We start from the raw sequence: 26,097 nt of genomic DNA on the forward strand, positions 1-26,097 counted from the left end.
GTTTCTAAGTGATAAACACGCATGCTCCAGGGATCTCTCATTCAGTTGCCTGTGCCCCATCGGGCTCCTTTTTTAAAGTCAGTCTATATAGACGATATTCTCAGTGGCTTACTCCATCATGTAGACAAGCTTGGTTTGTTTAGTAGAGGCTAATTCCCTCTTATTCTAGTTTCCTTTTTTAATTATACAAATATATTGTTACGTATTCCTCCTACTACAAAAAGGATTTGAGATGAGAGGTCAGCCCTTGTTAGGATGCTATTTTAGTATCTGTATCACTGCTCATGACCAATAGTTACCTGCGTGCAGTATGTGCTAGGCTGGGTACTGTTCCCACAGGACAGTGCCACGTGGAAGAAACACCGAGGGCATCTGGGCTCTGGAGGTCGTTGTCCTTAGTCTCTGTCCCCTGTGGTCCCTGGTTCTGTGTAGGACAAAAAGGGCCAACTGTGGAGACAGGCAGGAAGCTCAGGCTCTTTACTACCACTGCTGTTCGTACCACAGCTCAAACTCTTGTCACCCACCCTCTAAATCCTATCACCAAAGCAACAGCCCGCTGGGCCTGCAGGTACAAAAAGCCCACACTGATGGGCAAATCGGGGACTGGCTTACTTTAGCGGAGCTTTTGCTGCAACTACATCCCTGGCCCCCTAACCCACACTGCATCTCTTCACTAGCATGAAACTAGAAATCTGGCAGCCAAGAGCATCCCGGGATGGAAAGCCTTGCTGAAGCATTTGCCACCAGTGTGGGTTAACCCCTGCCAAAAATGGAAACAAGCCATTGAGAACCTGAAGCACATCTGGAAGCAGGCCCATCAGGACAGCATCTTATACTTCCTAAGCCTGTCCTTGGCAAAGCAGCGAGGGCCTCTGTACCGAGGTGATCAACACTGATTGCAAACAAATAGGATCTTCTGTTAAGCCTTTTCCATGTAAATATGTCACCGCTCAGGAAAGAAATCTATATCCTTTTAAGCTCTATCACGTGAAAGCAGCTGGCCCACAGGACGCTGGGACATTCCCGTTTCTTTCCCACTCCCTCCTACCTTTCACCACCCATACACACACACACACACACACACACACACACGCGCGCGCGCACACACACGAGCACTCCCCTTACGTTGTGTCAACAAGGCAATTCCAAACAGTCATTATTTTGGTTATTAGGGAACACAGTAAATACCTGATTGCCGTAGAAAGCACGAGAAACAGCCAGGCCTCTCCTTACTTACTCCCAGAATACCAGTTCAAAAAGGCTCAGACACAAAATTCTCTCTAAAAAGAGGAATATCAGAGAGCCCCTGATGTGGGCTAGCAAGCAGGCAGGGGCCCACTGTTGAAGCCAGTCATTCACTCCATATTGTGTGATGGGTCCAGGTCCTCAAAACCTTACATTCTCGTGGACTAAACAAACAGGCACACGACCACGACATAAGGGGAAATGAGGTCACCAGCGTTAAACAGATAGAAGGAAGAGAGTAAAATGAGCCCCATGGATAAGAGGTCAGCAAGTGTGTAAATGGGATCCCTCACTCATCTCTCATTCAAGGAGCTGCCTAGTCAGAGATGGCAGAGAAAAGGTGAAAGGACGTGCAGTGGTATAACCTCTCTGCCTTGCACAAAATCACACCCCCAGCAGTCACTATCTGTTCAGGTAACAGCTGGAGGACCTGGGCTGCAATTCAGGAGTATAAACAGTGAGCAGGTTAGCCGATAGGGCCCGTGTGCGTGCAATTGCACCAAGATTTTTTTTTTAAATCAGAAAACCCCATTTTTCTGTCCATACATTTTTATCCCCACAGAAGAGTAGGTTCCTTTTGTTCTTCACTCATTCATCCATTTTCTATCAAACCCCCTCCAATCATGCTTCCATTCCTCCCACTCTACCAAAACCTCTCTTGTCAAGGTCAAGGATGCCTCCCCACAAGGCCAAATCCGATGGTTAATCCTCTGTTCGCGTGCTATGTGACTTACCAGTAGCAATGGGCACAGCTGGTCCCTGTCACGTCCTTCATGGAAACACTCTTGCCACTGGAATCCAGGACAGCGTGTCCTCCAGGTTTTCCTCCTTATCACAGTCAGGGCTCCTCCTGCCAATCTCCTTGAGGGTTTTCTTCATCTGCCCGAGGTCTGGGTGCCAGAGTGCCCCAGAGCTCAGTTCAAGGCCTCCTCTTTACCATCCACAGTCACTTCCTGTAGCTCTCATCTTGTCCATGGTTCTAAGTGTCTTATGCTGAGGACACCTGTGTTTCTCCCAGTACCCTGACCTCAGCTCTAAAACTGGTACAATCCTCCAGCCCACTCAACAGCTCCACATGGATGTCTAATGTGCTAACACATCCAGACTGAATCTCTGACGTTCCCTCCAAACCTGCTCTATTAATGACCTTCCTCAGCTGAGTTAGAGGCAACTCCAATCTTCCAGGGCTCAGGCCAAAACCCTCGGAATCAACCATGATGACTTTCTTTCTCATCTCATGGTCAACCACATGGATGTGAAATCCCTGCCCTTAGAAGATATATATCCTCCTGGGAGTAGAAGGAGGCGGGGGAAAATGAAAGCAAATTAACATGGCACATTAGAAGACGTGTCATGAGGACAGTATTGGGTAAGCAAGGTCGGTCAGCGGAAGATCTAGCCCATGACAGGAGGAGCAACCCCTTCTCCTCCAAGTAAGGTAAGAACAGGTGGTGAGTGTGGGAAACAGACCTGAAGCTTTGCCTCCATACTCAACCCGGTGTGAGAAAAGACAGGTGAGGCCATCCTCCAGGTGAGACAGGAAAGGAGGGCAGGGTCGGGCTGGAGCAGAGTCACAGGTGAGAACAGCCCCGAGAGGAGAAGAGGTGGAGAACGCCCTCCAGGCATCACTTGGGGCCCAGGTGACACCCGATGCTTGGCATGTGAACTCCCTCCAGTGGCACCGGCTAGTGGGCGCGGGAGGGGACAGATGGAACGTGCCAGGCCCAGGCTGTGTAGTGCAGTGTGGCCGGAGGGCAACAGGGCAGGAGAGTAGACGGTCCTGGTGATTAAGTGAAGTGGTGACAATGGGATCTAGATGGACTACACAGCAAAGCAAAGCCAAGAAGGTGACGATGCAGTAGCAGAGAGCAGAAGACTGAGTGGACAGAAGGTCTTGAAGAGACTGAGGAAGAGCAGAGTGGGAATGAAGGAGACAGGACTGCACGACCGGACAGGAGGTGAGATACCCGTTTCTCCATCGTCTTAGTTCTCCACGCTTGGGGTGAATCCCAGGATTTAGGAGCAAAGGCCACACGTGCCAGTGGGAAGCCAATCTGAGCTGGGGGTGCCGGGAGAGGACCCGGCCTCATTCCCCCTCACGCAGGAACTGCAAATCCGGCTGCCTGTTCAATCAGGAGGCCAAGACCATGCCAGTTATTTTAACAGAAAGGGTTGAATATCAAGGGTTGTTAACAGGATACTGAAGAGGTGACAGAGATGATAACCAAGGGAAGCAGCCAGCACCCTCAGGGCTGGGGAACAGAGAAGGGACTTTGAAAACCTAGAAGCGGAGCTGGGAGTCAAACCTCTGAGGCGTGGACACCGCGCAGCTGGTACCGGTGCCTCGGGACTTGGCAGGACCTCACGGAGCCGGGATACAAATGTCTGAAAGGGGCACCGGGCTGACGGCGCTGCAATTTTCGAGGCAAAGCTGGTTCTATGAAAGTGTGGCAATCCTGCAGGCCAGGACCACCTCCTCCAGGAATGAACTGTCACTGCTGGGCTGCGACCCGCAGCTGGGCCACCACCGTCAGGGACAGGAAGCAAACATCGAGGAACAGGCCCCTTCTTCCCTCCTCGGGGTTCCCATCTCCCTTGTGGCCCACCATCGGTAGAACCCAACAGAAAGCCAGTCACCAAAGGAGAAAGGTGGTTAGCAGGGTCTCATCCCGAAGCAGGGTGTGGCAGGTGCCACGGGAGAGGCAAGCACAATTTTTTATAATTTTGCAAAAAACACATGTACCCTTTCAGCCCACGTTAGCATAATGTGAGTTACTGTTCTAGAAGGGACCGTGGTGATAACAGGTAGAAGCATATCAAGATACTTTCCCCCGGGACTTCCCGGGTGGCGCAGTGGTTAAGAATCCACCTGCCGATGCAGGGGACACGGGTTCCAGCCCTGGTCCGGGAAGATCCCACATGCCGCGGAGCAACTAAGCCCGTGCACCACAACTACTGAGCCTGCGCTCTAGAGCCCACGAGCCACAACTACTGAGCCCGTGTGCACAACTACTGAAGCCCATGTGCCTAGAACCCGTGCTCTGCAACGAAAAGACACCGCAATGAGAAGCCCGCACACCACAACGAGAAGCCGCCCCCGCTCGCCACAACTAGAGAAAGCCCACGCGCAGCAACGAAGACCCAACGCAGCCAAAAACAAATTAATTAATTTTGAAAAAAAGATACTTTCCCCCCAAATGAAAGCACAATCGTGCATTTTCTCAAACACCTTTCCCATCCGTAGAGGTATTCAGGAGAGTACTCCTCTCAGTCATTTCTAAGGCTAATGGAGATGTGGCAGCAACACGAGAGAACAAGAGCTAGATGCCTCTGTCCAACGGAGTGACAAGAATCTCCACCACAGGCCAGACCTCTGTCTGCTCTGAAGCCTGGCTGTCTCTGAACTGCCTTTAACGTCCGTTTGGTTCATGGCTTTTCTGCAGTTGAAATGACCTGGTGCCGATATCCAGAGCTCATTCCCGTTAACAGTTACACTTACGTGTATCATACATAGTAGGACGTGGACGTGGCAGAGTCAGGTCTTGCTCCCGTTGGGGCAGACGGGACCTCAGGGCACCGGGACACACTTGCTACACGCCTCAATGGTTCTGAAAGCTGAGACATCTGAGTAACGCGTATATTGCTTAGGGACTGAATTCTGCAGAGTATATGGAAACACAACGGCAGGAGCTTACCCAATACTGTCCTCACAGAACGTGAGGCCCAGAGGAAGGCAGCTGTGATGGTTAATTTTATGGGTCAACTTGACTGCGAGTCGGGTGCCCAGATGTCTGGTTAAACGTTACTCTGGGTGTATCTGTGAGGGTGTTTGTGGAGGAGATGAACATCTGAATCGGTGGACTGAGTAAAAGATTGCTCTCCAGTGTGGACGGGCCTCATCCAATCTGTCGAGGGCCTGAACAGAGCAAGAGGTGGGGTAAGGGAGAAGCTGCTCTCTCTGCCTGACCATGGAGCTGGAACGCTGGTCCTCTCCCTCCCTCAAAGTGGGACTTCCCATAGGCTCTCCTGGATCTCCAGCCTTTGGTTTCAGACTGGAATTTACACCACTGGCTCTCCTGTTTGCAGACAGCAGATCATGGGACTTCTCAGCCTCCATAATCAAAGGAATCAATTCCATATATACAATTTCCTTGTAGGTCTGTTTCTCTGGAGAACCCTGACTAATACAGTGGTTCAAGGTTTGCACAACGATGCCCACGATGCCATTAAAGAACTGACTCCACCATCTCTAGCATGGGTCTCCCACCATCAAGACTGCAGGATGGCTGCAAAGCACTGAAGCATCATGACCACTTTTTAGGAAAGAAGAGAGAAAGGGCGACATTTTTGTTAACTAAGTCTATACTAAGTCTATCTCTTTTTTTATTTCTTTTTTAGAAAAGCAACAGGTTTCCTGGAAGTCCCACCCAAAAGACTTCTATCCATATTTATTGGCAGAACCTATCACAAAACCAACTCTAACTTTAAAGGGTCCCAGGAGAGCAAGTAGCTTTTACTGTGCTCACTGCAGCTCTGCACAAAGTAGGGCTCTGTTGGCAAAGGAGGAGAATGAAAACAGGGTAAGCAGCTGGCAGTGTCCACACCATACATATACGGCCCATAAACTTGCAGACCTAAAGAAGAAAAATACAAACCAAGTCTTAATGAAACAGTAATCTCATAAAACTATACAGTTTGACAAAAGTACAAAAACTCACACGACTTCCTCTTCTCTCAAATCCCACACTCAGGCATGCCACTATGAAAAGGTTATGTTATTTAAGATTCACATGATTTTTTATAAAATCTATCTGGCAAAGATAGCTGACAAAGGTTATGCCTGAGCTAGTTACAAGATTATTTCCCCTATGCATAGAAAACCCTGCATAAAGGCAAGCCACAGGGTGAGAGTATTTGTATTATATATATCTAACATAGGACTCATAGCCAGACTATATAAAGAACTATTGTATCTACGTACCACATCCTCTTTTTCCATTTGTCTGTCGATGGGCATTTAGGTTGCTTCCATGACCTGGCTATTGTAAATACTGCTGCAGTGAACATTGGGGTGCATGTGTCTTTTTGAATTATGGTTTCCTCTGGGTATATGCCCAGTAGTGGGATTGCTGGGTCATATGGTAATTCTATTTTTAGTTTCTTAAGGAACCTCCATACTGTTCTCCATAGTGGCTGTATCAATATACATTCCCACCAACAGTGCAAGAGGGTTCCCTTTTCTCCACACCCTCTCCAGCATTCATTGTTTGTAGACTTTCTGATGATTCCCATTCTAACTGGTGTGAGGTGACACCTCATGGTAGTTTTGATTTGCAGTTCTCTAATAATTAGTGATGTTGAGCAGCTTTTCATGTGCTTCTTGGCCATGTGTATGTCTTCTTTGGAGAAATGTCTATTTAGGTCTTCTGCCCATTTTTTGCTTGGGTTGTTTTTTTGATATTGAGCTGCATGAGCTGCTTGTATATATTTTGGAGATTAATCCTTTGTCAGTTGCTTCGTTTGCAAATATTTTCTCCCACTCTGAGGGTTGTCTTTGCGTCTTGTTTACGGTTTCCTTTGCTGTGCAAAAGCTTTTAAGTTTCATTAGGCCCCATTTGTTTACTTTTGTTTTTATTTCCATTACTCTAGGAGGTGGATCAAAAAAGATCTTGCCGTGATTTATGTCAAAGAGTGTTCTTCCTATGTTTTCCTCTAGGAGTTTTATAGTGTCCAGTCTAATACATTTTGAGTTTATTTTTGTGCATGGTGTTAGGGAATGTTCTAATTTCATTCTTTTACATGTAGCTGTCCAGTTTTCCCAACACCACTTACTGAAGAGACTGTCTTTTCTCCATTGTATATTCTTGCCTCCTTTGTCATAGATTAGTTGACCGTAGGTGCATGGGTTTATCTCTGGGCTTTCTATCCTGTTCCATTGATCTTTGTAGAGACGTGGATGGACCTAGAGACTGTCATACAGAGTGAAGTCAGACAGAAAGAGAAAAAAAAATATCATATATTAAAGCATATATGTGGAACCTAGAAAAATGGTACAGATGAACCGGTTTGCAGGGCAGAAATTGAGACACAGATGTAGAGAACAAACGTATGGACACCAAGGGGGGAAAGTGGCGGGGCAGGCCGGGTTGTTGTTGGTGGGATGAATTGGGAGATTGGGATTGACATGTATACACTAATATGTATAAAATAGATAATAAGAACCTGCTAGATAAAAAACAAATAAAATAAAATTCAAAAAGAAAACAGGGGCTCCCCTGGTGGCGCAGTGGTTGAGAGTCCGCCTGCCAATGCAGGGGACATGGGTTCGTGCCCCGGTCCAGGAAGATCCCACATGCCGCGGAGCAGCTAGGCCTGTGAGCCATGGCCGCTAAGCCTGCACGTCCAGAGCCTGTGCTCCGCAACGGGAGAGGCCACAACAGTGACAGGCCCGCGTACTGCAAAAAGAAAAGAAAACAAAAAAAAAGAAAACAAAACAAGCCAACTAACTCATCCAGGGAATGACTACTAATGGGTACCAGGTTTCTCTTTGGGGTGATGAAAATGTCCTGATGAAAATCAGGACCATGGCTCTGACTAGAATGAGGCGCGAAGAGATTTCTGGGGCATTAATAACATTATCTTTCCTGACTTGGATGCTAGTTACTTTGGGAGATGTTCACTTTGAAAAAAGTTATGATATGGTACTCTTCTTATTTATGCACTTTTCTGTATATGTTACATTTCAATAAAAAAATTTACAATAAAGGAAATGTAATCTAGCCCTCTCAGGAAATAATCTTCAAAGGGCTAAACAAACCTTCAATGGGTAACTGATTAATAATACCTGACTCCTGCTATCTCTGCCCCAACCTTAACTCATGCTTTTAAACAACCTCTTACTTACTTTACAGTATCTTATTTATTCTTGCTGTACACAGAGTACAGCCAGCCCAAGGTTGTACCTATCTTCACTGCCAAATTTCTTACAGAAGGATTATATGAGGCTTGTCCTGGTGCTTCTTCTATGGACAAGTCTCTCCATTTGAATAAGAATTATTACTTCCAAAGTATTTAACATTTGAAGTACTCGAGGTTTTATCATCTGCTAAATTTCACATTAACCTTGAGAGCTAAGTGTTCTCTCTCTTTGTATTAAAACAATAAAAAAGAAGTAGAGTCCTGTTGCCCTGAATTTATCCACCAGGTCATTTCATTCCATAACTGATAACTCCTTTTAATCTGTGGTTTTCAAACTGCTGGTCACAACGTATTAATGAGCTGTGGGCCACTTTAGAGGGTCACAACCAGCATGTTTTTTTTTTAAATAAGAAACACAACAGAAAACATAAAAACGTACCACACACGGTATGGTCAGTGCTTCTGTTACATATGCACATACGCAAGGAATACTGGGTGTCCACACACTTGTTACTGTTGTCTGTGAGTTGTGGTCAAAACGTTTCAAAGCTACAACTTTAATCCTCCCACTTCACAGGATGGCAGAATCTCGAAACCAGGCTCCGACGACAACACTCATGGTTTATGGTGTCTCCTAAGCCTCAGGGGAAGGGCAGTTGGAGAGCAAAGGCAATTTGGTTTCGGCAAGTTGTAAAATCTGGGCGTGCAGAGGGCAAGGAGAGCCGCGTACGCCAGTGACTGGACCGTGGTGGCAGGAAGCTCGGTGACTGCATGTGTCATCACCAACGACGCTCAGGAAGCAGCTCAAACCTTCTCAGCTGCCGTCCGTGGTCCAAGCAGTGTGTTCACCTTGAATGCTGCGAGAAGGCTGACGATTATTTCAAAGCTGGTGCTTAAGGACAGAGAGGACAGACTAAACAAAAGGAAGTGGCCTAGTTAAACAGAGTAACCATTACCATCAACACAAGGAGCAGTCTGGACAAGCTGCGTAAGAGTTTGTGGAAAAATAATAACCAATGCTTTCACGATAAACTGTTCTGGTAAATGTAAAAAACACTTTTTCTAAATGAGCGCGGTCCCAGAATCCTGAATGGGCTCGGCGCACACCACAGCTGCCGCCGCCCACACTGCACTCCCCCAGTTGGTCCACACCACCAGAACTTATTTTTCAATTTCAAAAGATTTTAAGGTTACTGTTAACCATTCCAGGACTACTGCGTAGTTAAAACTCAGCCAATCCAACTGCAGAGTGTGTGATGAAAACCAGTTGCCGTGATGGTGTTCCCACAGCGACCCTCCAGGGACTGGAGCTGGCTCCTGACTCTCGACAGCTGGCAACTCTTACATACACCTGCCATGAGAAGGTGCTTTCAGCTGAAGCCTCCCAATGTGACTCCATACCATGAATTTCTATGGGACAGACATTCTTCCAGGGGCTCCAGGGGCTCCACGCACGAGGGCGGGAGGAGGGAGGCATGACCCACCAAGTTACGCTCTTTGAGATATTTGCACAAAGGAAATGGCCGCAGCTCAACCCGAGCTCCCCTTTCACTGAATCTGCCCCACTTAGCTCTACTACCCTTCTAGGTCCAGAAGCACTAAAGGGGGTTATTGCAGGGCTGCAAAGGAGCCAGTGATAGGAATCCCCCAAGTTCAAAGCTACCAAACACTTTCTTTCATATAAAAAGACAATTGTATTTCTACAGTATTTACTGGTGTCAAATCCCGGGACAATCTAAAGGGCTAGACTGGGTCAGGAGACCACCAGAAGGAAACACTTAACGTTAAGAAGTCACACCGCTATCAACCCGATTTTCTATTCCTCCAAGTTCTTCCTTAGAGTTTAGAGTCGCAGCACACCCTAAATGCTGCTGCTAGTGGCAGCTGCCTTCCTGGCTCTGGTCTCTCGGGACTCCTCCTCCTTCCTACAGGACCAGGACCATCCCTCCTCTCTCCCCGCTGTGTGTCAATTGTCTCTGGCCTCAGCCTTCTTTTCCTAGTTTTCCCCAAAGGCTAGAATCACAGCCGTGACCTCCAGACTGCCGCAGCCCTGTGCTGCGGTGCTGAAAAATACTGCTCGGTCTTTGTAGCTGGCAAGAACACTCCTAAGAAAAGCAGTATTTACTTCTGGGGGGAAACCAGTGTTTCACTAAATATGAATCCAGAAAGACTCCTTTGGAAAGGAGTCTGAGCAGGTGGGAGATAGAAAGGGAAAAATATACTTAGTTCAGGACTGTGACTGATTTTAAAAGACAGGCCTTTATTGTTTTAGAAATAGCTTAAAAAATAGAAATATGCAGCATCTGGTGAACTAAAATTTTCATGATTTGGAGACTGTGAGAGGTCATTTTTTAACACACCCCCATGACATCTGCAATCCTCTGAATATCTTTCACTTCAGGGAAACGGAAGACTTTTCCACAAGATCTGCGTCTTTCAACCTAAGCCCAGAATGACCGACATTCACAGCACTGCAGAATACAGTACAACTCTTTTTTCCAACCATCTATCCACACTGATCAGTTTTAGAAGATACTGGTGTCACATGACGCAGTTTCTTCTTTGTGGTGGAATATTAACTAACAGCAAATGGGAAGACAACACAAAATTAGCTGACTACCATGCTGACTGGGAATTAAAAAAGAAGTGACCTGGGGGAGGGTTCGTTCAACAATATTTATAAACAAGTCCTATACAACAAGACTACATAAGAGAAGTCTAGACTGTTGTCATCTCTTATGAACGTCTGTCTCTTATTTGCTCTAGTAAGCTCTCTTCGGTTGTAATAAGAAGAAACGGTCTCTAAAGTAGGCAAGGAACCCTGATTCAATTTAGGACAGCAGGCCTCTGCCACCATCGCACCCATGACCAGCGGACACGATCCGTCAGGCACAGCCACAGACCCCACAAGTGGCCAGAACTGGCCTTCGAGGCTTCCCAAGAGGGGCCAGGAGAAGTGACTGTGAGCCCACCTGCACCCGCGCAGCTGACTCCAGCCCCACCGCATTCTCGATCCTTCTAAACTCAGAACTGGCTCAAAGTGTAGCAGCTATAGAGCCTGGACACAGTAAATGCTTAATAGATGCTCCTACGAGCACTGCCGACGCTGCTAGCACGCTGCTGCCACCACCACTGTTCTCGTCACGTGAGCCCACAATGACCCTGACGGCAGGTTGGGGAAAGCTACTTTGTCTTCACTCTAACAACAAGGACACAACTGCTGTTTACTGAGCTCTTACTTGCCAGGCAGCGTGCTAAGCGTTTTCTTTTACGTAAATACAACAGTGATGCCATGAGGTACGTACAAGTATCACCACCTTTTGCAGATAAGGAAGCTGAGGCTTAGAGGGCTGAAGTGACTTGCTCACGGTCGTACATACATACTCACACCCTTACGTGACAGGTGGGGAGCTGCAGCATGAGGTGAGTTAGTTCTGACTTTGGAGCCCCACTCCTACCTCTAGCCGGCAGTGCCAATCCACCTGCTCAGGCAACTTTCTGTTTCCCCACCTGCCTCTATCCATTGAGTCCTCTCAACCTCTAAGGTGCAGTGATTCGCCACAATTATCTGGGGGTGACACTGTGCAAGATTCAAAAGAAGTCCTCGTTTGTGCAAAATCAGACCCAGGACCTACTGTCTCGGGCAGCAGCCAAGAGTCCTGGCAACTTCCTCTTCTGCTGGGCGGGATGGAGCTGGGATAGCTGTCCACCACCGGTCTCGGGAGGATGACGCTCACGGGCAGTCCTATTCTAGGAAGAACCAGCAGCAGCGAAACATCCCTGTTCTTGGCTTGACAATCCATTTCCCCACCTTGAACCTTGATGCACTGGGGTTACTGAATTTGAACTTCTGTTGGTTCAAATCTTTGTGTTCCAAACTCTGTGTTCCAAACTTCTATTTCCTGTTAATTGTATCTGTCCCGAGAGATGACCAATACTAAAATTTACACAATTTAAAAGATAAAAGCAAGCTTTGAAATGCAAGAAAAATAACACGTAACAGTAGTAATATTTACATTCAAATCTATTGCAAGATGGCAAAAGTTCAGCAACATTTAAGGACTATCAAGTTTCATTAAATGGTTCCATGTTTTTGTTGAAAAATGTAAAAATTTTTTTCTATAAACACTTCATAAGAGGCAACGTGAAAATTACCATATTTTACAGAAATAATTAAGTCCATCCTCAAATGTTCCTTTTTAATCCTCTAACTGCAACTTTCAGGTCTAGAGGGGAAAAGTTATTTTAAACCCTGTCCTGTGACTGTTGTCTACACATTTAAATTATGGGGAAAAGTCTTTAGAACTTAATTTTTCGACTATTTAAAATAAAAGCAAGACACAAAAATCACTTGGCAGTCAGATGGAACATGAGAGCCAACACAGTTCTTAAAACCAAGAGTTGCATTAGGCAGAACTCAGAGACCAGAAATTCCTTGTTCTTCCTCCCTCGCGCTGTTGGCAATTCCGCAAGTCCACGCCAGGCTTCCTTAAGTTTCTTGTGATATTCACGGGCCGCACACAGATCTCATAGCGCATTGTACTCCACACATTTTGATGGATCTGTAGGAAAGTGCTTCTGGCAAATGGTCATTAACCTCTTCAATCCCTAAGAAAATAAAAATAAATAATGGTTGGTTATGATATGGTTAAACTATTCTCGATCGCCCTCTATACTCACTCCAGTTTACCAACGTCCCCGCTAAAATGCAGCAGTCCCCTGCAACGCCACTCAGATGTACACTGAAAGAAAGATTTAATCGTGTGCACTCAGAGAAAGGTACAAGATGGTCATAGCTTGTTCACAAAAACAATAACATCAAAAGTACCAGAAACAACCCAAATGTCCATCATAGGAGAATATGTGAATAAGCTTTAGTATGCTCACAAATGGAACATACCACATCAGTAAAAAAGAATTACCTAGAGCTACAATTTAGCCTTTCTCCACCAGGTTCCAATAGAGAATTAAGCCCTGCTGGCTAGCCTAAAGCATCCATTATATGTAATGAGACAGCTCCTCTCCGATGTACCCTAAAAGGGTGCTACATGTGTCCCATCCTTGGGAGAAATGAGAAAATGGGCACTCAAATCATCTTCTGTGTTCTACGGTCCAGATGAGAAACTCTGGTTGAGAACAATGGATATACATGAATCTTAGAACGTTAAATGTAAAAAGCAAGTGGCAAGGGGCTTCCCTGATGGTGCAGTGGTTAAGAATCCGCCTGTCAATGCAGGGGACACGGGTTCAAGCCCTGGTCCAGGAAGATCCCACACGCCGCGTAGCAACTAAGCCCATGCACCACAACTACTGAACCTGCGCTCTAGAGCCCACGAGCCACAACTACTGAAGCCCGTGCACCTAGAGTCTGTGCTCTGCAACAAGAGAAGCCACCGCAGTGAGAAGCCCGCACACGGCCAACGGAGAGCTGCCCCCGCTCGCAGCAACTAGAGAAAGCCCACGGGCAGCAACGAAGACTCAACGCAGCCAAAAAAAAAAAGCAAGTGGCAAAATGCTATATACAGTATTACACCATTTAAAACTTTTTTTATTATATATAATTTTTACAGGTTACTTTCCATTTACAGTTATTACAAAATATTGGCTGTCTTCCCCGTGTTGTACAGTACATCCCTGAGCCTGTCTTACACCCAACAGTTTGTACCTCCCCCTCCCCTATATTACCTTTCTCCCCCCGCCTCCCAACTGGTAACCACTGGTTTGTTCCCTGTGTCTGTGAGTCTGCTTCTTTTTGTTATGTTCACTAGTCTGCTGCATCTTTTAGACTTCACATGTCAGTGACGTCACTGTCTCTCTCTGACTTGTTTCACTTGGGCATAACGCCCACAAAGTCTGTCCCTGCGGCTGCAAAGGGCAAAGTTTCACTCTTCATGGCTGAGCAGTACTCCACTGTGTATATGGACCACCTCTTCTATCCATTCGTCTACTGATGGACACTTAGGCTGTTTCTATGTCTTGGCTACTGTAAATAGTTCTGCTATGATCATTAGGGTACATGTATCTTTTTAAATTAGTGTTTTGGGGTTTTTCTGGATATATACTCAGGAGTAGAATTGCGGGGTCATATGGTAGTTCTATTTTTAGTTTTTTAAGACACCTCCTTAATGCTCTCCAGAGGCTGCACCAATTCACATTCCCACCAACAGTGTACAACAGTTCCCTTTTCTCCTCATCCCTGCCAGCATGTTATCTGTAGACTTTTTAATGATGGCCATTCTGACAGGTGTGAGGTGGTATCTCATTGTTGTTTTGATTTGCATTTCCCTGATGATTAGCCACGTTGAGCATATTTTCATGTGCCTGTTGGCCATCTGCATTTCCTCTTTGGAAAAATGCCAATTCAGTTCTTCTGCCCTTTTTTTTTGTGGTATGCGGGCCTCTCACTGTTGTGGCCTCTCCCGTTGCGGAGCACAGGCTCCAGACGTGCAGGCTCAGCGGCCATGGCTCACGGGCCCAGCCGCTCCGCGGCATGTGGGATCTTCCCGGACTGGGGCACGAACCCATGTCCCCTGCATCGGCAGGCGGACTCTCAACCACCGCACCACCAGGGAAGCCCTGCCCATTTTTTAAGTGGGCTATTTGTCGAGCTGTAATGGGCTGTTTATATACATTGGGTATGAATCCTTTATTAGTCATATCATTTGCAAATATTCTCTCTCATTCAGTAGGTTGTCTTTTAGTTTTGACAATGGTTTCCTTTACTCTACAAAAACTTATAAGTTTAATTAGATCCCATTTGTTTATTTTTGTTTTGTTTCCATTACTCTAAGACAGAGTCAAAAAATATTGCTTCAATTTATGTCAAAGAGTGTTTTGCCTGTTTTCCGCTAGGAGTTTTACAGTATTTGGTCTTACACTTAGGTCTTTAATCCATTTTGAATTTAAGTCTTGTATATGGTGTTAGAGAATGTTCTAATTTCATTCTTTCACATGTAGCTGTTCAGTTTTCCCAGCACCACTTATTGAAGAGACTGTCTTTTCTGAACTGTATATTCTTGCTTCCTTTGTCCTCAATTAATTGACCATAAGCCATGGGTTTATTTCTGGGTTTTCTATCCTGTTCCATTGATCTATGTGTCTGTTTTTGTGCCAGTATCATAATGTTCTGATGAAAGTCAGGGAGCATAATTCCTCCAGCTCTGTTCTTTCTCAAGATCGTTTTGGCCATTTGGGGTCTTGTGTGTTTCCATACAGATTTTAAGATTAGTTGTTCTAGTTCCGTGAAAAATGCCAGTGGTAGTTTGATAGGGATTGCATTGAATCTGTAGATTGCCTTGGGTACTATGGTCATTTTAACAATATTGATTCTTCTACTATTATACCATTTTAATACAACTCAGAAACAACTTAAAAATAATATATTGCTAAGAAATACACACATAACATGGTGGAATTATTTTTGAAAAAGCAAGGAAATGACAAATTGTGGATAATGGTTACTTCTGGGGTACAGGAGGAAAATACAGATTCTATGATCTTCAGAAAGTTCTAGTTCTTAAGCTGGGATTAAGGCCTTTACACATTTATCTTATTCTTTGCTTCATAACTTACATATCACATGTGTTCTTTTTTACGTACCAAATATTACACAATAAAAAAATTGTACTATAATCATAAAAAATAGCACAAGCACGACCTGGCCAGTTCTGCAAAATGTAGTCTTAGTACTACTATACCACCTTCGTTCTGTACCTTTGGCATCTGTTACCATGGCCTTCGGTTCTTTATAGACAAATGCAATACACAAATTCCTATGATGTCACAAATTTCAGGTGCTTTCTATCTCTTCTACAATTTGGCCAGTTCTCATCCAGTCTATAACTTCATAGTGATATTTTTAACTGATGATAAGAACTGTCACAATTAAGAAAGATTCAATCAGTCCCTTTCAACTCATCCTTCAGTCTGTAATCTTTTAAAATCTTTAGTGGGCATTTTATTTTCAGTTATTCTTCTTAGCTTTTTCATCCACCAGCAAGCAAACATGCCGCTAAGTCATTATCCAAGTTCACAAACAGGCCAGGGACAAGGGCAGAAACCTGCGATGTGCCACTATAGATCTCTCCAGAACAATTCTGCAAGTTTTACAACTAGCATTGAATCCTATTTACTCTTTTATCTACCAGCCTACAAATGTCCTTGTTTACAAGGAGACACTTTGTCAGATGTCTTACTGAAATCTAGACATCTATAGCAATATTGATAAGTTATTAAAAACGACAACCAGTAACAGCAGCACTTAATTTTAATGATCTCCAAAGCAATTTTTGGCACAAATTATTTTAAGGTTTCTCACCTTGCATTCACAAAAACTGAAACGACCCAGTTCCTAACACAGTAAGAACAATGAAATGCCATCAGAGGCCAAAGGTTGCCTATGTTCAGGTCTATATTAGATATGAAAAAATATATAGCACACTACCTGGTACTTAACTAGTATTCCCCCCAAATTCATTTTCTTTCCTAAAAATGATACAATGAAATATCATGTGCTCTTAAAAGAAGAAAGAGTTTCATGACCCAGTGGGAAAAGCAGAGTATGTTGCTGGAATTATACAATCTAGTAACAGAAAAGTGCATCTAGAAGTCCGAACAGGAAGGGTAAACCCCCTCAAAATACATACTAATGTTAACAGGTAGCGAAAACATCACCAAAGATCTAGAACTCTTACTCTGTAATTACCTTCATATTCAAACAACACTTAAGCTAAGTAAAATCACCAAAAACAAAACAAAACAATGAGGTAAAAAGCCTGCCAAAGCTCTTTGGTCCCATAGTAAGCAGATAACACAAACATAAATTACTTCTACGAAGTGAGCTATAATCTAAGAGATTCAACGTCAGAGAAACACGATTTTCAAACATTTCACGTCAAGTCCTTTGTGGGTTCAAAGACTGTCCATATTATGCTATTTTAAGGAGTGGGAGTGTGGAGGGAGGTTATCCTTCAGCTGGTCTCCACGAAGGAAGACTTTCGCCGGCAAGTGCGAAGGAAGCCCGGGAGCCTGCTGTGCTCCTCGTTCTGCTGGCGCTGTTGCTGCTAGCTGCGCCTAATCGGGTGTTGCTTTAGGACAAAGACCCTTCCCTCTCACAGTCCAGCTTCTCCTGCTGTGAATTCTAATCCTGTGGCTACAGAACTGGAGCTGCAGCCATGGAAATGTCTGTGATATCATTAAAAGGATCCTAAGTCTCCTGAAGGAAGAGGTGAGAAGAGAGGCAAAGCTAGGAAAGGGAACAGTCCAATGAAAGACTAAACAGCTTTAATCTGCAGCAAAACACAGCAAGAATTATTATGAGCCAATGAAAGGCAAACAGATGCTAAGACGCTGGGGGTCATTTTCCTTACACTGTAGGAATTAGAATTTTAGGTGTTTGTGCCTTATTGAAGGTATCTGTGATGCTTATTTACACTCACTGAACAGATTCTACGCTTAAAAAATGAATATTAAGAGTACCCTGTCTGGGGCTTCCCTGGTGGTGCAGTAGTTGAGAGTCCGCCTGCCGATGCAGGGGACACGGGTTCGTGCCCCGGTCCGGGAAGATCCCACATGCCGCGGAGTGGCTGGGCCCGTGAGCCATGGCCGCTGAGCCTGTGCGTCCGGAGCCTGTGCTCCGCAACGTGAGAGGCCACAGCAGTGACAGGCCCGCGTACCGCAAAAAAAAAAAAAAAAAAAAAGAGTACCCTGTCTGAAATCTTAGCTGTCAAACAGTTGTGAAACTCAACAGTCTCCAACATAAATAGTTACCATGGAACGTTACAGTAAATTTTTGCCATAAGGACTGACGGCACCCAGCATGGAGTTTTAAAGGGGCATAACCTGATGATAACATATGAGTATTTTCCAAATGGAGACAAATCTTTTCAGTTAGGTCCCTCAGGATTTTAGTTTCAAATTGCTTGGGGATGCTTAAACCAGTAAGACAAGGAGCTGCTTAGCTTAGCTTATTGCAAATAGCTTTTTAAAAACAAGTAGTATTTTTAAATATAATTTTCACTTTTATAAAAGCAATACATTTATTTAATAAATCCTTATTCAGTGCCTACTACGTGCCAAGCACTGCTCTAGGCTCTGAGAATAGAGCAGGGGAAAAAAAGAGAAAAAATCCTCACCCTCATTGAGAATATACTCTAATAAAGGAAGACAGATGAGAAACAAAATATGTAAAATGGACAAGAAACAAAATGAATATGTAAATATCTAATGTGTTGGATGGTGGCAAGTGCTATGGAGAAGGTCAGGCAGGCAAGAGGCGTGTGTGGATGTGGGAAGTGACCGGAAGGGCTCTGGCTCTCCCTGAACTAGGGAGCCACTGTAGGGCTCTGAGCAAGAGAGCATCACAGTCTGGTTTGTACTTTAACTGGATCCCTCTGGGTGCCACACAGACTGAACAGAAGAGGGGCAAGGAAAAAAGCACAGAGAGGAGACCCTGCAGTCATCCAGAGAAGACAGGCAGGGGCCAGACCCAGACGGTGGCAGTGCAGGTGGTAAGAAGGGATCACCCCAGATGTAAGCTGAACATGGAACAATCACGGTTTGCTGACAGGACATGGGCTGAGACAGAGAGAAAAGCCAAGGGTGATCCTATGTTTTGTGTGCATGTTATTGTATATATTTTTAAAATTACACAGTTCTTCTATCAAATAATAGCAGTCCCCTGCCTCACCCTTTCCAATCCCTAATTCCATCACCCCAAAGGCAACCACTCCAAATCTCTTAGGCGTTTCTTCTGGTATTTACTGCCATATTTCTAGATACTACACGCTGACAGTGCTTGATTTTTTTCCAGTTTTTATTTTTCTACCTCCTATGAAAGGTGAAGATTTCATCTCTTACACTACGTGCATTGGCCCCACCTATGCACACACGCGCCTTTCTCTCCCTCTCCTCCCCCAAGTCACAGTCCTCAGTGAGCACGATGTTTAGGATATACCTCATAATGTCTACACAAATATTGTCCAAAACAGAGCCAATATCCTTTTTCTTAGGTATTCTTCCCCATCTTTTTGCTTTTCTGCGTAGACATCAATTCATTCTCCAACAGTGAGACTACTCTCAATATGACCAAACACATCAGGTAGTACAGCTGTTCCATTTTTTTCCTGGAGCCCTCTGTCTTATCTGTTCCAATCTAGATCAGCTGAATTCCAGACCTCCTTGTACTGCTACAATCCTGGAGCATCCCTTCACCTTCAACCTGGGAATTCCTTTTGCCCTGCTCCTGTGCTGGATCTTGTTTTCTGGATCTTTGTTTGCTTCCCTCATTTTGGTGGAGCACATCCTCAAGTATTAGCTATATAACATAGTGGAGTTAAGACTATACAAGTTCAAATCCCAATTCCACCACTTACTAGCTGTGTGACCCTGGGAAATTACTTTTCCATGCCTAAGTTTCCCCACTTGTAAAACAAAGAAATCACAGTATCATCCTCTTACTACATATGTGAGAGAGAGAAGAGTGAGAGAGAATATATATGTGCTAAATTGCTGCAGTGAGCACACAGTAAACACCATGTAAGTGTTAGCTACAATAATAATGATTCTAGAGAATGGGTATGTGACACAAGATGGGTCACACTTTTGAGACTTTTCCTGTCTGAAAATATCTTTAACCTATACTCACACTTGACTGTTCATGTGGGAATAGAATTCTGAGTTGGAGACTTTTTCCCTTACTAATACAAAGGCATTGCTCCACTGTCTTCCAGCGTCCAGAACCGTTAATGAGAAGTATGAGGGCATTTTAATTCCTGAGTCTTCATAAGTGACCTGTTTCTTTTCTCCAGAAGCACTGAAAATCTCTTTATCCTTGGCCTCCAATATTTGATTATATTGAGCCTCGATGTGAGATCCTTCCTATTCATTTGCTATGAATTCAGTGAGCTCTTTTTTCATTCTAGAAATGCATGTCCTTCAGCTCTGGGAATTCTTCCTGCATTAATTCTTTATTTCCTACCCTCCAATTTCTCTTTTCTTTTTCCTGGAATTTGAATAGTTGCAGACCTTATAGATTGACTCTTTTGTTCTCGTATCTTTCATAGTTCTGAGATTTCCTCAACTTTATCTTATAACCCTTTTATCTAATTTTTAAATTTCTGCTATAATGTTTAACTTTTGAAAGCTTGTTTTAATTCTTTTTTTGTAGCTATTGTTATTTCATAGTTACAACCTTATCTAAGGATATTAATTTTTTAATCAAAGGGTTTTTTTCTGTTCCCTATGCTATAATTCAGTTTCTCTCAACTCCTTTTTTTCCATGTGTTTTTTGGTCTCTGTCTTTCATGTTGGAAACTTTCCCTGAATGTCTGATGATCCTAGGTGAACATGCATATTTATGAGTAAGGCAATAAGGAGCTAAAGGAAACTCACCGAATGGGCAGGGCTCATCAATGGAACTTCATTTTAGGACAATATGGCAGCAAGTTAGTTTTTTCATTAGCAGAATACTAATTGTTAGTAACTGTGCATCTTTTCTCTTGGGTCAGTTCACAGAGAAGAACCCTCCTGTCTCCTGAGGTGGGATAACAGCCTGGCTGCCAGCATCAGAGGGACCAGTGGAGAAAAGGAACCAGAGGTCCCATCTGTCAACACACAGACCCTCACTTGAGTTGCCTGTTTTGAGTAGGGCATCTCACCCTGCCTGAGGCTACAAATCCCTCAGAAAGTTAACCTGTTTTCTGCTATAAGGGAGAAAGGCAGGAGGGCCCACTTGCACAGGGTAGAAGGAATCTCTGGACTACTTATCCTAATTCTCAACCACTCCTTCATTTTCAGTCCCATCCCATGGTCCAGTCTTTTTTTTAAGATTTTTTTGATGTGGACCATTTTTTAAAGTCTTTATTGAATTTATTACAATACTGCTTCTGTTTTATGTTTTGGATTTTTTGGCCACGAGGCATGTGGAATCTTAACTCCCCAACCAGGGATCAAATCTGCACCCCCCTGCATTAGAAGGTGGAATCTTACTGGACTGCCAGGGAAGTCCCTGGTCCAGTCTTTTAGAAGTACCTAAAAGTCCCACGTCCTGAGCCTTTCCAGATTCTACAGAGTCCTCATTAATGGCTCCTTAATGACTTTCTCCCCATACAATATTTAACTAAAACTGATTTTTTTTAAATCAATACTGTTTCTAGGAAAACATTCTGCATTTAAAAGTCTAACTGATGAACTGTACACTTAAAAATGGTTAAGATGGTAGAGCTGAATAAAGATTTTCTTTAAATGGTTAAGATGGTAAAATTTATGCCATATATATTTCACCACAATTTTTAAATAACCTAATTGCAAGCATTACAGCATATTCTAGATAAGGCATAAAAATATCAATTATATATACAGTTTGGTGTATCACAGTATGTGATATAGGATACAAATCCTGAATAGAGTTGTTTATATCCAGATAAATCAATGAACCATTAAAACAATCAACCTGCATCAACTCAAAAAAACAGCAATTTTTTATCATTGCAGAAAGCAAATGCTTTTTAAAACCAAACCAGGGCTTCCCTGGTGGCACAGTGGTTGAGAATCTGCCTGCCAATGCGGAGGACACGGGTTCGAGCCCTGGTCTGGGAGGATCCCACATGCTGTGGAGCAGCTGGGCCCGTGAGCCACAAGTACTGAGCCTGCGCGTCTGGAGCCTGTGCTCCGCAACAAGAGAGGCCACGACAGTGAGAGGTCCGCGCGCAAAAAAAAAAAAAACCAAATTACAATCATACCCTTTTAGCTAGATTCGCCTTTTATTTTATAAACTATCATTAGTTAATAGCACTTGAGGGAGACTTTTTTTGTTTTTAAGTAATCTCCTTACTGAAGTATACGGAAGACATTTTATCAATTATTTCTGTTCCTGTCACTAGTGTACCCTGTAAGAACAAAGTCTTGAAAACGAAAGCACAGATGCGTTTAGTGGTGCAGCCTAGGAACATGAAGAACAGGGATAAGTTGAGAACATTTTCCATGCAGCTATTTAAATTCCATCAACAAACTGCCAAGGTTCCAATAAAGGAACGAATTACCATGAGATATTTAAGTTACTAATTAATCCTAACTTCAGACTAAAGGAATACATATTTGACTCGAAATGTGATTTTCAAAAAATGTGTACTTAATGATGAAAAGTTAATTTCTACAATAGCAACTAACATTCACAGCCATGCATAAAAAGGCCAAGCCTTTAAGAACTGCCCACAGGAATTCTTTTCTTACAAGTATATGATTAACATTGAGTTGATCTGAATTACTCATTCTAGACTTTTTAATACCCGATCTGGATCTAGCTACTTGGGATGATGGCAGATGAAGGCCATCTCATGCTGCTTCTAATGAAGAGTCCCAATGCAAGTATTAAATGTATTGAAGTATTCAGGATCTGTAGGACTTAGTGGAAAATTAAAGAAAAAATAGTTTGGGACTAAATCTTCTTCTGGAGTGTATGGTAAGAAATAGAGAGGTGCTCTCAATTTTTACTTGTCTGAATGTTTGATATATAAAAGAACATTATTTCCAGTTCAAAGGTTCATCACTTCACAGAAAGGAACAAATTACAAGTGATTATTCCATTTTGAAAACAGCACTCACGTACTTAACGAAGTTAGGTAAAAATGTATGGCAAATGGCCGATCTGAGCGAAGATTTTATTTGCCTGACAAGGCCTTCACGCTGCACGGTGATTTGACTTTTCTTTTTAAGCATGTGGTTGAGAAATACAGAGTTAACACCCCAAGTTAAACGTCTATTTAGCTGCCAGCTAAAAAGCAACATGGCACAGTTTAGACCAGCATTCCCCACAGTGTGCTTCTACCCAATGGCGTTCTGTAATATTAAAAGGTAATGTATGTGAAAGAGAAATGATAGCACTATTTTTCTCTAAAAATTTCTTTTAATATGCCAGGAAGTTATTAAATGGGTAAACAGTTTGTTACCAAGACAACTTGCCTTTAAGAAATGGTTTATCAGAGCCAAGAATGCCAGGAGGTAGCATAAGGCCGCTTGACCCACAAATGTGTGACACACAATCTGATGCATAGGGAGTGTTTACCAGCTAACCATGACATGTGCATACAACACATGGATCACGTTGTGATCACTCACTGCAGTAACGTTTCTGTTATACCATTTTCAGCAATTCACGAACATATTATAAATTTACAAATGTTCCATGAACAACTAAATTTGACAAATTCTAGTACAGGTGAAATATGCCGAAATCTGAAATGCAGATATAAATATCGGACATAAGATGCTGGAATGATGTTTTTAACCAGGGAGTTTACAAACTTAAGGTCATTGAACACAACTTGCCAGAGAAGATTATGGGACATTTTGCCTTTTGGAACAGTGAACGCTTGAGGAAAATTATTTGGAATGAATATTACTCCTTAATCTTCTAATCCCCAAAGAAACCTGTGTTGTAACACAGCACACAGACAGACTAATCTATAGGAATCAGGGAGGGTATCCACAGGAAACAAAGGGCATACTCAAACTGGGTAATTTGACGGTAGCAGTCCCAAGGACTTTACAAAGGCGTGGGCAAGACCGGGACCCGTGAGGTGACAACACTGCAAAGCTGTGGCTAGCCTGTTTTCTAAGGGGGCAAGGGAGAAGACTGGTTACCAGAAACCCAGAGAGGGTAACTAACAGTATGGAGACGGCTGTGGCCTTGGGTGGAAGGGTGTACTGACTCTACAGGGAGGAAGCCAGGGAAATAAATACCCCAAACTCGTTCTTCTCCCACCTACAGAATGCCTTCCAGTCCCTCTCATCGCCTGCCCCGTTCAGAAGTCAGAGGGCAAGAGAGCCTGTCCATGTTGTTCATGAAAGCCAGGTTTCCAGGGCACAGAACACAGTGAGGAAGGCTGGAGTGGATCTGGAGGGCAAATCACCACGTGATGTCCATTTCAGCTTTTCTTCCTGCTCTTCTTTACCAACAAGTAAAGAACACCCAAGATATGAACCTTTTCAAGAGATGTCTTGAAATGACTGAATTATAAAGACTCTAAATAATCAAGAACTGCCTTTAATCTGTGCAGAAGAAGCTTTATCCAAATCTGGGCCAAAGGCTACATCTGCATCGGCAGACCGACCAAAGTCCTTGAAGTTCCTACCAACAATTTCCATCTCGCCCTAGATTTGAGGCTACCAATAAGCTATACAACTTCTCTTGGATCTACATGGTGAGCAAACCCTCCCTGTGGTGTGTTTAATTTTTGTGAGAAAGAGAACACTTCAAACAACCTTCACAGTTTAAATTCTATAGAGGTTTGCATAAAACCCAAAGATGAAATTATGTTACAGTGAAGAGCCCGCTGAATTGTTTTTACCATATTTCAGAAAACAGTTACTTCTCACCAATATTTCTACATAAAAGAAAATAATTACATATTGCAAGGTTTCATTTAAATGATGTCCAAGAACTGGCAAAATTAACCAATAATGACACATGTCAAAACCATGGTTATTTCTGATGGGAGGAGGAATTAGGCTGGGAAAAGGAATGAGGGAAACTTCAGGGGTGCTGCTTGAAATCTCCTACGATCCAGACCTCATTTTATGTCTTGATAAATATCACATATATATGAAGAATCACTGAGCTGTACAATTAAGATTCGTACACTTTACAGGCTCCACTGTTTACTAAGGTTCATTATATCTCAATTTAAAAAGAAAAATTTTATTCAACATAGTTTTGGAAGTTTTAGCCACAGCAATCAGAGAAGAAAAAGAAATAAAAGGAATCCAAACTGGAAAAGAAGAAGTAAAACTGTCACTGTTTCCAGATGACATGATACTATACACAGAGAATCCTAAAGATGCTACCAGAAAACTACTAGAGCTAATCAATTTATCTGGTAAAGTAGCATGATACAAAATTAATGCACAGAAATCTCTTGCATTCCTATACACTAATGATGAAAAATCTGAAAGAAAAGTTAGGGAAACACTCCCATTTACCATTGCAACAAAAAGAATAAAATACCTAGGAATAAACCTACCTAAGGAGACAAAAGACCTGTATGCAGAAAACTATAAGACACTGATGAAAGAAATTAAAGATGATGCAAATAGATGGAGAGATATACGACGTTCCTGGATTGGAAGAATCAACATTGTGAAAATGACTATACTACCCAAAGCAATCTACAGATTCAGTGCAATCCCTATCAAACTACCACTGGCATTTTTCACAGAACTAGAACAAAAAATTTCAAAATTTGTATGGAAACATAAAAGACCCCGAATAGCCAAAGCAATCTTGAGAAAGAAAAACGGAGCTGGAGGAATCAGGCTTCTGGACTTCAGACTATATTACAAAGCTGCAGTAATCAAGAAAGTATGGTACTGGCACAAAAACAGAAATATAGATCAATGGAACAGGACAGAAAGCCCAAAGATAAACCCACACACATATGGTCACCTTATCTTTGATAAAGGAGGCAAGAATATACAATGGAGAAAAGACAGCCTCTTCAATAAGTGGTGCTGGGAAAACTGGACAGCTACATGTAAAAGAATGAAATTAGAACACTCCCTAACACCATACACAAAAATAAACTCAAAATGGATTAAAGACCTAAACGTAAGGCCAGACACTATAAAACTTAGAGGAAAACGTATGCAGAATGCTCTATGACATAAACCACAGCAAGATCCTTTTTGACCCACCTCCTAGAGTAATGGAAATAAAAACAAATGGGACCTAATGAAACTTAAAAGCTTTTGCACAGCAAAGGAAACTATAAACAAGACCAAAAGACAACCCTCAGGACGGGAGAAAATATTTGCAAATGAAGCAACTGACAAAGGATTAATCTCCAAAATATACAAGCAGCTCATGCAGCTCAATATCAAAAAAGCAAACAACTCAATCCAAAAATGGGCAGAAGACCTAAATAGACATTTCTCCAAAGA

General features: G+C 43.2%; 1 protein-coding gene across 2 annotated transcripts in view; it reads right to left on the bottom strand.

Moving 5' to 3' along the window:
* Positions 1 to 12,169: 12,169 nt before the first annotated feature.
* PRPF18 (pre-mRNA processing factor 18) overlaps positions 12,170 to 26,097 on the bottom strand; it is a 49,347-nt gene continuing 35,419 nt past the window's right edge. For both annotated transcript variants that reach the window (XM_030832450.2, XM_060292580.2), the window contains one exon: positions 12,170 to 12,771. In XM_030832450.2, coding sequence (XP_030688310.1) covers positions 12,691 to 12,771 — 81 coding nt within the window. In that variant the 3' untranslated portion in view covers positions 12,170 to 12,690. The remainder of the gene's footprint in view (positions 12,772 to 26,097) is intronic.

Source organism: Globicephala melas, chromosome 2, assembly GCF_963455315.2.
Source record: "Globicephala melas chromosome 2, mGloMel1.2, whole genome shotgun sequence".
Taxonomy (NCBI): Eukaryota; Metazoa; Chordata; class Mammalia; order Artiodactyla; family Delphinidae; genus Globicephala; species Globicephala melas.